The 12,368-nt window shown below is 34.7% G+C and overlaps 1 protein-coding gene across 2 annotated transcripts; it reads left to right on the top strand.

Moving 5' to 3' along the window:
- LOC109722419 (putative receptor-like protein kinase At4g00960) lies at positions 4,525–11,766 on the top strand. 2 transcript variants are annotated; one of them, XM_020250479.1, is made up of 7 exons: positions 4,527–5,437; positions 9,480–9,608; positions 9,712–9,842; positions 10,131–10,341; positions 10,581–10,818; positions 10,966–11,116; positions 11,252–11,766. In XM_020250479.1, the coding sequence occupies exons 1-7, from the start codon at positions 4,609–4,611 to the stop codon at positions 11,591–11,593; spliced, it is 2,031 nt and encodes a 676-aa protein (XP_020106068.1). In that variant the 5' UTR covers positions 4,527–4,608; the 3' UTR covers positions 11,594–11,766. The 2 variants fall into 2 exon arrangements, with proteins under 2 accessions (XP_020106069.1, XP_020106068.1); XM_020250480.1 differs by lacking the exon at positions 9,480–9,608 and having other exon boundaries at positions 4,525–5,437.

Below are 12,368 nucleotides of genomic sequence, written 5' to 3'. Positions count from 1 at the left end.
TCAAATTTGCCGATTCTAAAATTTTTTGAAATTATATATAAATATATATATATATATCTATATCTGCACCCGATCTTGAACGGGTAGAATACGAGTTGCAACTGTGTAGATCCGCTCAAATAGACCTAATGGGTATATTAGTAACTTAAGTATCTAGATTTGGACCTAATCCGAAATTAAATGGGTAGGGTATATAATTTTTTTCTAACAATTTCATTTTAGGATATGGATACAGTATATTAATTATTTAGACCCGACCTATCACGACACCGTATACTAAAAATGTGCATAAAAAGATAAATATTCTGTAGACAATAAATTTTTAAATTTATTTAATTTATATATATATATATATATATATATATATATATATATATATATATATATATATATATATATATATTATGCCATATTATATTTTACAGTAAAAATTATCAAATATTTTATCAATCATCTAATATTATATACACTGTATGGAACATTGGTATGCACCGGGTGCAAGTAAAGATTTCTCATTTCCTTTGGAATAGTTATTTGTGCATCCTATTCAGCATTCTCTATACTCGGACCACAAACTTAAAACTTTTTAATAGAGATTTTAAAATTAATTTATCAAACATAATTTAAATTATTAGACTGCATGTATAGATTAGATATATTTAATTAAATTTTGATATTAAAATATTAATTATCTAATATAAGTTGTGGTGTATGCACAGTATTAATATACATCAGGTGCATTTAATAATTTTTTTTCTCCAATTAATTTTAACACAAGATAATTATAAAGACACCCCCCATCTATTCTTTAATGTAAAATAAATCCTTTAACTTTAAATTTTTAACTAAAAAAATTATTTATGTAATAGCTATCAAAATTATATATATTTTGTTACATATTTTTCAAGTTTAAAACTTAAATAACTAAATATCTTGGTTGGCTAAAATAATACTTATCCGCTGCGAATCGCGGGTCCAACACTAGTTAGATCTTAAGATTAAGTACGTCATATTTTTGTACTCTATCATTAATCTTCTTGACGTATAATTGTAAATATGATACTGAACAACAACTATTTTAAATTTATTTTTTATATAATTAAAGAAAAATGGATAAATAATGGTCGTTTTGAAATTGGATGGTGCCAAGTAGGGATGCAAATGGATCCGGGTTGGTAGAGCTCCGCCCCGATCCACCCCGAATGGGGTGGTAAGTGGGAACAAAAAATATAAAAAAATATAACCCGCCCCGAATCCGCCCCGGTCCGCCAAGTAAATGGAGCGGGAGGTGGAAAATTCTTTTCTTCCTTCAATCCGCCCCGATCCGTCAAAAATCCGGCTTCCGCCCCGATCCGCCCCGAATGGAGCGGTAAGTGGGGGCCAAAATAAAATGAAAAGCAACCCGCCCCGAATCCGCCCAACCCCGAATCCGCCCCGCCCCGATAAAAAATGGAGCGGGAGGTGGGGGAACTCTCCCGCCCCCGGATCTGTCCCGTTTGCATCCCTAGTGCCAGGGAGAGAATCTGCGTTCTAATAAAAGAATTTTATTGAAAAATTTGTGATTAGAAAATCACGTCAATTGGAATGGCATTTGTCCAGCGACAGTGACATGCCACGGCAGTCTAGCAGTCAAGTCCTGCAGTCAATGGTCCCACACTCAAGCAATTATTAGTTCAATTATTTCATCAGAAATACTACTTATATATATATATATTTAAAAATAAGATGTAAATTTTAGGGTTAATTATATACAGATTCCTACAAATATATCGTATAGCAAATATATATGTTCTTAAAGAGTTCAACTTTTTATTTTTTTTTTTGTAAAAGTTCATCGATATTCATATTTGATCCTCTGATTAGTTTCTGTGAGAGCACTGTTTATTTTTTAACAACAAATAAGTAGAATGATATTTGTGCAAATCACAGCACTTTATTTTATTTGAAGCTTAAGAAAATTGTTTAGCTCGCTATCCATACTTATTTTAAACTCATTCTATATCAACTTAGTAAATACTTTGCACAACACTTTATTAGTAGTACCGAAAATAATATGGTCAATAAAAATCTGAACAATAAAAAAATCATTATTAAAATATTTAATAAATAATGTTGTGGTGTCAAATTTGCCAATTCTAAATTTTTTTGAAATTAAAAATTAGCTTGGCGTTTCGTACCAAGACCATATGGTGCATATTTTAATTCCTAAAGTATTTTAGAGAGCTTAAATATAAATGTTTTTATTATAAATTTATTTAAAAATATACTTTTTACATCTATTTGAAATAACTTTATATTTTTTTAAAAAGAAAAAGCGAATAAAATTCCAATAGCTTAAAATTGCGCCGCTAGTGCAAATATTTCATCAAAATCTATTCACTTTGTTGGTTAAAATCTTGATCCACTAATCTGACTTTGTTTGGAACCATGATGCCATCTTTATTTTTCTCATTGCGAAAAACCCATTTTGTACCAATTACATATGGCCAATGGGTTTTTTTACAAACCTCCAAACTTTGTTTCTTTCAAACTAATTCAATTTCTCTTGTATAGCAATGATTCAATTTTCATCATTGTATACTTCATTGAGCTTTTGAGACTTAATTTGTGAGAGAAAAGCCAAATTGTTGCAAATGTCTCTAACGGAATTTCTAGCGTGTACACAGGCCATCTGATAAATTAATCACCGATAACTTGATCGAGAGGGTACGGGGACTTACGCTTTCGATTTCTTGGAATAACTTCACTATCTTTAGATGGCTTTTCACTTTCGTTAGATACAATTTCAACATTATTTTGTGATGATTCAAGTGATTTATTAATTTTTACGGTAGTTTGAATAGAAGTCATACTCGATTATAAATATGGTATACTTTATTAGTAGTTGAGTATCTTAAAAATATACTTTCATCCGATTTAGCATTAAATTTTTTCTAATAGTCCTTAGTATTTAAAATAAAACACTTGCAACCAATAAACGTGAAAATATAAAATTTTGAGAAATTTTTTATTCAATATTTCTATTAATCTTATTAAATTTTTTACTAGATAACTAACTAAAATATTTTACTAACTAATTAAAAAGTTAAATTATACTTTATATTTAATTAATTAATTAATATATTTTCATTGTCTTATACAATATTCATAGATAATAAATTTATTAATTTATTAAATTATTTTTAATTAATATTTTGATGTCAATTAATTAGATAAAATATTTCTAATTTAAAATTATAACTTTTATTCATCTTGTTGCAATCTAACCATTTAAATATTATTTATATTATTCCCAAAAATAACCTAATTTTTATTCAAACGTAAAATTGGTCTAGTTTCGATTTATACCTGAATTTGTATCTCTTTCTGGAATAAGCAATTCTAACTTATACTTGAAGCAAACGTAGCCGGGGATTACTATTATCCTATTCCAATAAACCTTTTCAGATTGAAACCTTATAAGCACTAATAATTTAATGATTTTAAAAGTATAGGAGCTCAATTCTATATACAGTCCAAATTTATTTTAAGGCAAACTGTTAAGTGGCGTCAACTCATCTTTTGATGGTCAACAGCCAATGAGATCCCCATTAGAGCAATCAATACATCCGAAAACCAATCAGGGTTGGAGGAGCTTTCGCTCCACCCTGATCCATGCACCCTGAATAAAACAGTAAATAAAAAAAATATATGGATTAAAAATAGAGAATGCAGCGAATTTTATGATCCGTGATAGATTCTGGATAGAAAATAGAAAATTTTGACTCGCTCCGAATTCACCCCTCCATGATCTGTCCCAACTTCGTCCCTAATTTGCTCGAAAAGTCGTTTATATTTTAAAAAATAACCCCAAAAAATAATATATTCACGAAAATGTTCAAAATACAAATAAATTGGTGCTTTTATTTTTCATATATTTGAAACTTTTGAATTTTGTTGCGAATTGTGATTGATATTTTTTATTTTTATAATTGATGTTGTTAATTATATTTATATATATATATATATATATATATATATAGAGTCCGACTGCTATGCTACCGATAGCACTAAGCACTTGATACTATCAAGTTTTCTGTCGTTAGATTAACCCCTTTGATTATTTTTGCCCGTTAGATTATATTATTTAACCAACCACCCACTCAACTCTAGGGCCTACATCATCCCTAACCGTCATTTTCTCAATCCAAGGTGTTAAAAAATTAATAGCCCAATAGTTTGATGCTATTAATAGATATTCAGCCTAGTTATATATATATTATATATATTATATATATATATATATATATATTATATATATATTATATATATATATATATAGCTTGACAATATTACTCATTATTATTTTAAAAAATTATTAATTTATATTTTAAAAATATTAATAATATTATAATTTGTAAAAAAAAAAATGTATTAGTTAGAAGAGCGGATTTGGAGCGCCGTAGGAGTGGGTTATGAGACCGCGTGGGTTATAGAATATATAGAAGATGGGTGGAATTTTGATGGTCGAAGATCCGCTCTATTTACGTCGCTAGATACATCGCCCCATAAAAGGTTGCCTTTCCTTATTTACATATTATTCCCTCCTATTTGTGAGAAAATTAAACTATGGAGCCTTCCCCTTTCCAGTTCCTTCTCTGCTCTCTCCTCTTCGTTCTCCTCCGCACCCCCACATCCCAATCCCAATCCAAATCCCAATCCCAACCCTACTCCATCTTCCACAACTGCTCCGCAAACTTCACGGTGAACAACGCCTTCCAGTCGAACCTCAAGCAGCTGCTGTCCACCCTCCCCGCCGCAACCGCGCCGTCCGGCTTCTACAACACCACAGTCGGCCAAAACGGCGGCGGCGATGGCGAAGTCTACGGCCTCGCCTTATGCCGCGGCGACGTCTCCTCCCCCGACTGCAACACTTGTTTGAATTCCGCCGCGGAATACGCCGTCGCGGAGTGCCCGCGCAGCGCGTCGAACACCGTGTGGAACGACACCTGCATGCTGCGCTACTCCAACAGCAGCTTCTTCGGCGTCGTCGACTGGGCCCAGGACTTCGCGTGGAACCTGAACAACGTCACGGATGTGAAGCTGTTCGACACCCGGCTCTTTTCGCTGATGAATAACTTGACCAGAGAAGCGGCCTACGGGTCGGGGCGGCCGCCGCTGTTCGCGACGGGGCAGGTCGAGTACATCAACTTCACAAACATATACGGGCTGGTGCAGTGCACGAGGGATCTGTCGCCGGCCGACTGCGACGGGTGCTTGACGAACTGCGTCAAGAGCATCCCGAATTGCTGCGAGAATCGGATCGGCGGCAGGGTTTTCGGAAATAACTGCAACATCCGGTTCGAGTCGGCTCCGTTTTATAATTCGTCGGCCATCGGGAGCACTCCGGCGACGCCGCCACCGCCGCCTCCGCCGGCAGGGTCGGACCGAAGTGGAGGTAAGTCCAAGTCTTTTTCCCGCGTTAATTTTTTCCGTAGGGATTTGCTGCAGGAAGGCATGCAGCTGAAAATACTACAAAATATTAACGTTTAGGAATATTTTTTCTTAATATTCATTATTCAACAATATTTAAAAACGTCCGAATATACTTTATCGACATACATTTGAAATTGTCAGTTACAGTGTCCGCAAATGAAGAATCGTTACGTATATATCGACGTTTATGCCAAGCGTTTGTAAAATATATTCCGACGCTTTTAAACATCAAGATTTTTTAAAATTATGATGCTTTAAAAAATCAAAAAATTAAAAATAATATTAACTTTTATTATTTAATAACTTGTTTGGATATAATAGGGGTTCATATAACCGTGCTTTTTGAAATGTCAATATTAGCATCCGTTTGTTTCACCGAAAGTGAAATTTAAATTGAAATAGATTTTTAGATGAACTAAATTTTGGACAAAAATAATTATTATTTTTTGTTAGTTATTTGTACAACTGTGAAAGCTAAAGTTTTTCTAATTTTTCTGTTAATTAGTTGTTTGATAAAAAATGATGGATAAAATTAGAGAGTGCGTGTGATAGATTAATTAATATCCTATTATTTTTTTTATCTAGATGAGTCGAAATTAATTATGATATTTAATTTGTAAATTTTAAGTTTTTGAATATTAATATAGTTACAGTAAATCAAACAACCAAAATAAGTATTACTATACAAAACTAGCTTGTTGATCTCTTTTTACTCCGGTAAAACAAACACACCTGTAACATCACATCAACTCACGTGCGGTGACTAAGTTCCACATTTTAGTTGCCCTCGTGTTACGTTTGAGATCAATGTTACGTCTAGGACTAGTCCACGAACACCATCGCGTTGTTGCTTAGCAAAGCAGGAAAAACTCCGAACATCACTACTCCTGTCACTATAACAAAAACGGTCTATAACAACACTTTTAAATATAGGTACATATCAAAAAAGTACTGCTTGCTAAAATTACCGATATTTTTAAAAAGTGTTGCTATATATGGGGTCGCTAGGTATATAGTGACAGTTAAAGAGTGTCGCTATAATATAAAAGAGCGCTACTAATTTACTAACACTTATTTAAGCATTTAGCAACTGCCGAAACTTTATCTCGTTGGCTGCGGTGGCGGAGGAAGACGACAGGAAAGACTTTTCGTCTAGAATTTCAGTGGATTGAGTGAAGAGTGAAGAGAGAAGAAAAGATGGTAATTGATTTTTCTTTTTTTTTTTCTTTTCTATATATAATCGGGCCAAATGGACTGGGTGTGGTGGGTTGAGTAGAATAATATTTTATTTTTGGTTGGATTGAGCTTTATATTTAGGCATTAGTAGATATTTTTTTAAGTTTTAGAATAAATGGGACACTTACTCAAAAGTGTTCCAAACATGTGTCCCTATAACCTAATTCTGTTGTAGTGTGTGATTTTATATTTTTTTGAATTTAGTATTCTATAATTTAAAATATATCAATTTATTACTACATAGTTTTATTTTTAATTTTTTATTATAGATTTTGTTTAATTTTTTTGTTAAATAGTGACAAAGTTAAAACTAAAGATTACTAAAGTAAATATTCGATAAATCTAGGTGAAGTATCTAAATTTTTTTGTATATAATTTAATAAAATATTAACGGAAAAACTGATAAAAAGATAAAATTAAAATCATAGGATATAACTTGATACATTTTAAATTACAAAATAATAGAGTAAAAAAATGCGAAACCACATGGATGGTATTTGAAGTTTCTCCTAGAAAGTAAACAATAGACTTCCTCTTGGTGTTTTAATTTTTTTTTTTTTTTTTTAAGAATAAATGTGAACAAACTGGACATATCTATACGTATCTAACTATATCTACATATTGCTTTTATTAAATTTACCACATGGTAATTTTTTTTGTATTGTTGGTGTGTGTGCAAGCTTCACTCTGAACTGGCTCAAGTCTTTCATATATTTCTGTCTTCTCTTTAAATGAACCGGATTGAAATTTTTCTTTTTCTCTGTTTGGACTAAACCAATCATTGTTGAGTGTGGGCTCGACTGAATCGGCTCATGTCCTTCATATAAGTTTTTCTTTGTTTGGTTGAACCAAGCCGGGTTCTTCTCTATTTTTTGCTTGAATCGAATCAGATCACACCTCTGCAATGGGTCGAACTGTTCCTCTTCATCTTCCTTTAGCTATTACCTGCCTTCATCAGTAAGATAAATCCCACCCCTTATCGTCGCTTCTTTTATCGTTATTTCCTCTTCCTTTGTGCCGTTTTTTATTTTTTCTTTAATTATTACCCGTCGGATCGAGTGGATTACTACACTCCTACATAAATAATAGGGATAAATATCTCATATACCTTTACTATATTCCTCATATATTTTTTCGTTATTTAAAAATAACTCCGCTGTTAATATCCGTTAAATCATCTCCGATTAATTCAGACTAAATATTTTCTAGAGTTAGAAAGAAGTCAAAATACCTTTTTTATCCCTTACTTAAGGCAAATAAGAAAGTTGATAATGACAAAACACTACAACAAAAACGGTCTATAGCGACACTTTTAAATGTAGGTACAAGTCAAAAAAGTGCTGCTAGCTAAAATTACCGACACTTTTAAAAAGTGTTGCTATATGTGGGGTCGCTAGGTATATAGTGACAGTTAAAAAGTGTCGCTATAACCTAAAAGAGTGCTGCTAATTTACCAATAACTTATTTAAGCATTTAGCAACCGCCGAAACTCTATCTCGTTGGCTGCGGTGGCGGAGGAGGACGACAGGAATGACTCTTCGTCTAGAATTTCAGTGGATTGAGTGAAGAGAGAAGAAAATATGATAATTGATTTTTCTTCTTTTTTTTTTTCTGTTTGTAATCGGGCCAAATGGACTGGGTGTGGTGGGTTGAGTAGAGTAATCTTTTATTTTTTATTGGATTGGGTTTTGTATTTAGGCATTAGTAGATGGTTTTTTAAGTTTTAGCATAAATGGGACACTTACTCAAAAGTGTCCCAAACATGTGTCCCTATAACCTAATTTTGTTGTAGTGGAAGAATATATTTGAGAAGGTAAAAAATTAAAATACTTTTTTTGTCCATAATTTAAAGACAAATAAGAAAAATTGCTGATGGTATAAGAGTATATTTGTAAGGGAAAACTTAAAAACCCCCTCTGTGGTTTCACACTTTTTCATTTTAGTACCCTGTGGTTTAAAGTGTATCAAGTTAGTACCCTGTGGTTTCGTACTTTTTCATTTTAGTACCCTGTGGTTTAAAGTGTATCAAGTTAGTACCCTGTGGTTTCTCACTTTATCACTTTAGTACCCTGTGGTTTAAAGTGTATCAAGTTAGTACCCTGTGGTTTTGCACTTTATTACTTCAGTACCCTGTGGTTTCACACTTTATCACTTTAGTACCCTATAGTTTAAAAAACCACAGGGTACTAATTTGATACAAAATCAAAACCACAGGGTACTAAAGTGATAAAATGCAAAACCATAGGGTACTAACTTGATACACTTTAAACCACAGGGTACTAAAGTGATAAAGTGAGAAACCANCCTATAGTTTAAAAAACCACAGGGTACTAATTTGATACAAAATCAAAACCACAGGGTACTAAAGTGATAAAATGCAAAACCATAGGGTACTAACTTGATACACTTTAAACCACAGGGTACTAAAGTGATAAAGTGAGAAACCACAAGGTACTAACTTGATACATTTTAAACCACAGGGTACTAAAGTGAAAAAAATTGAAACCACAAGGGGGGTTTTTGAAGTTTTCCCTATTTGTAAAGACAACTTAAGACATTAAAGAGTATTTTCAATAATATTAGTTTTCTAAAAGAGATAAATAATTACGTTAAAAACTTTTTAGGGCTGTTAGTTACCCAACAAACTGATTCATTTCGCTTGATACGTCTTATTGATAATTTGAAACTCGATTTGATATTACACGTTACGATTTGATTTAGTTTGATTTCAAAATTAAACTAAGTAGGATTACTTGCTCTTGGAGCAGGAATTAGTGGAACTACAAAGACACTTATTATTGTTACCATTTCGGTGGTTGCTGCTGCGTTGTTGCTCCTCTTTGTTATCTATCTCTGCCAAAGGAAACAAAGAAAACAAGCTAAAGATCCTTTGCTCCGTAAGTTCCACACACTAATTAACTCCATTTATCTCAACACACATAGAAATGAGCAAAAATATTCGTTAGTTTGTGTCCTGAGTTCCTACTCTTCGTGACGCAGACGGAGGAGATGAGCAGGAAATTATAAGCGTGGAATCTCTGTTGCTCGATTTGGCCACGATAAAAGCCGCCACAAACAACTTCTCTGAAGAAAATAAGTTAGGAGAAGGTGGATTTGGACCAGTGTATAAGGTGAAATCTCTTGTAATTAACTGCTCCAAGTTAACTACATGACCTGCGAAAAGACAATATATTTAGCTTATGTATCAGTTTCCTTTCGTTTCTTAAATGTTTCATGTTAAGAATTACTAGCATTAGAAAGTTTTAGTAGCATTATTTTAATATTTTGTATCCTACATTCTTTTTCCATATCCAACCTCGAGACTTTCTGACCGACTTATGATCGTTTGTTTCTAAAAACTTATAATAATACAATAAAAACAATTTTTATCTTCTGTATGCATGTAACAATGACAACAGGGGATATTGCAAGATGGGCAAGAAATAGCAGTGAAGAGGCTCTCAGTGAGCTCAGCACAGGGGCTTGATGAGCTGAAAAATGAGGTGGTGCTTGTGGCGAAGCTTCAGCACAAGAATCTGGTGAGGCTAATTGGTTGCTGCATAGAAGAGCAAGAAAGGCTTCTTGTTTATGAGTACCTCCCCAACACAAGCCTTGATAAGTTTCTCTTTGGTATGGAACATCACATGGTTGCTTATTAATCTTGCCATTTGATTTAAATAGAAGAGAAAAATAGAAGTGCTCTTTTGCTGGTTCTTGTCACTCTGATACATTTGTCACAAGTCATTTGTGCTTCTAAAATAGATTACCTGCTTTGATATTATTTGTATGATTGAAAATGTTCTTATTAACTGTACTGATCAACTAGAAAAATGTCATATATGTGACACTATTTTACTCAAATGATGCAGTTCCTGCGAGGCGCGAACAATTAGATTGGGGAACACGGTACAAGATCATCGAAGGGATTAGTCGAGGTCTTCTCTATCTCCATGAAGATTCGAGGCTAAAGATCGTTCATCGCGATCTGAAAGCGAGTAACATCTTGTTGGATGCTTTTATGACCCCTAAAATCTCCGATTTTGGTCTCGCAAAGCTCTTCGATGTCGACGCGAGCGAAGGAAACACGAGTCGGATTGCAGGAACATAGTAAGCACATTCTACACCCAAAACTTTTCTTGCGGGAAAAAGGTTCAGTATAATTTCTGTCTCAAGGAGATATTCATATAATGTTGAAACTTTTCTTTCGAGCTAAAAAAAAATGTTTAAAATTTAAAACTTGGTTTTTAATTGTAGCGGATACATGCCACCAGAGTATGTAATTCATGGACACTTCTCAACGAAGTCAGATGTCTTTGCTTATGGAGTGTTGGTTTTGGAGATTGTGACTGGACAAAGAAATGCTCGCCCTCAAGAATCTATCCCTTCGGAAAGCCTTCTATCATATGTAAGCATTGCCTATACCTTACTAGATGGATGAGATACAGTATATTGTGTTAAATATAAAAATATTTATGCACCGTTGCTTACTAGTTTAAGCTTTTAGAGAATAACAGTTTTTCTGTAACCCTCCCTTAAATAGGTGTGGAAGCACTGGACCGAAGGGACTGCGCACGAGGTGCTCGACCCGAGCCTCACAGGGCAGTGCCGGTCGCAGGACGTGCTGAGATGCATCCACATTGGGCTGTTGTGCGTCCAGGAGGACCCGTCGGACCGGCCGAGCATGGGGTCCATCGTGCTCATGCTCAGCAGCCACTCCGTCACCCTCCCCGCCCCGTCGACCCCCGCTTTCGTCATCCGGCACAGCTCAACTGCAGAAAACACAGAGGAGATCGAGACCGATGCATCCGGCGGGCTGCAACAGAAGGCGACCCGTGCAGCATCGGTGAACACCGTAACCATTTCGGAATTCGAGCCACGGTAGTGTCTCGGAGCTGGGGAATATTGATATGAATATACTTAATTCGAGTAGTAGAAGAGTGTGATTTTCTTCATTGCCGAATAAGCAGCAAAGGTGCTGCGAATTTAGATTTACACAAGTTTGCTCATTTTAGTAAATTTCCTTCTTTCAAATGCATTGGCAACAACATTTTATTCCGTTTCGCTCTTTTACCTATTCAAGATGTAATGAAATGTCTCGTTGTATTTTGGCCCTTCTCCCAGTTAGCGCTAACGATCCGATAAGTGGTATCAGAGCCAGAGGTCACGGGTTCGATTCCTGCATGCTGCAAATATGTGTAGGTGCTGGAGGGGGGATTGTTGGCTTAAATGGGCCAGCATCCTGCCCTATGGCGGGAGGCCATGTCGGCCGAGTCATGTTCGAAATGGCGTGAGGCTGGATTGGGCCGAGTCATATTCGAAGTGGCGTGAGGCCAGGTAGGCCTTGTCACAATCGAGACCCGTGGGCGTTGTTTCTGTACGCTTTAAGTGAATTTGTTGCGTATTTCTAGCAGTTCAAGCTTTTGGGATTAATGGTTAGCGCCAACGACCCGACAGTTGAGACTTACAAATTGGATAGTCAACACATTCAAGAACCGAAATCAAATCTGTTTGCTCATTTTAATTACTAGCCTTCTTAGATCGTCCTTGTTTTGATGATTCTGAATTTTTCATGTATTTCGTCTTCCCATACACATTGCAGATAGGATGCAAAGAGAGGTACGGTACCCATGATCCTCCGTAGAACCACAGATTTGGCG

This window comes from Ananas comosus, linkage group 16 (genome assembly GCF_001540865.1).
Source record: "Ananas comosus cultivar F153 linkage group 16, ASM154086v1, whole genome shotgun sequence".
NCBI lineage: Eukaryota > Viridiplantae > Streptophyta > Magnoliopsida > Poales > Bromeliaceae > Ananas > Ananas comosus.
This window is presented reverse-complemented; position numbering and strand designations above follow the sequence as displayed.

What these genes read in the sequence shown, in the direction of transcription:
- LOC109722419 (XM_020250479.1), top strand. Translation starts at nt 4,609, where the DNA reads ATGGAGCCTTCCCCTTTCCAGTTCCTTCTCTGCTCTCTCCTCTTCGTT. An exon ending in AGGGTCGGACCGAAGTGGAG is followed by an intron (nt 5,438 to 9,479) that starts GTAAGTCCAAGT and finishes CTCTTGGAGCAG; the next exon opens with GAATTAGTGGAACTACAAAG. An exon ending in CGGAAAGCCTTCTATCATAT is followed by an intron (nt 11,117 to 11,251) that starts GTAAGCATTGCC and finishes TCCCTTAAATAG; the next exon opens with GTGTGGAAGCACTGGACCGA.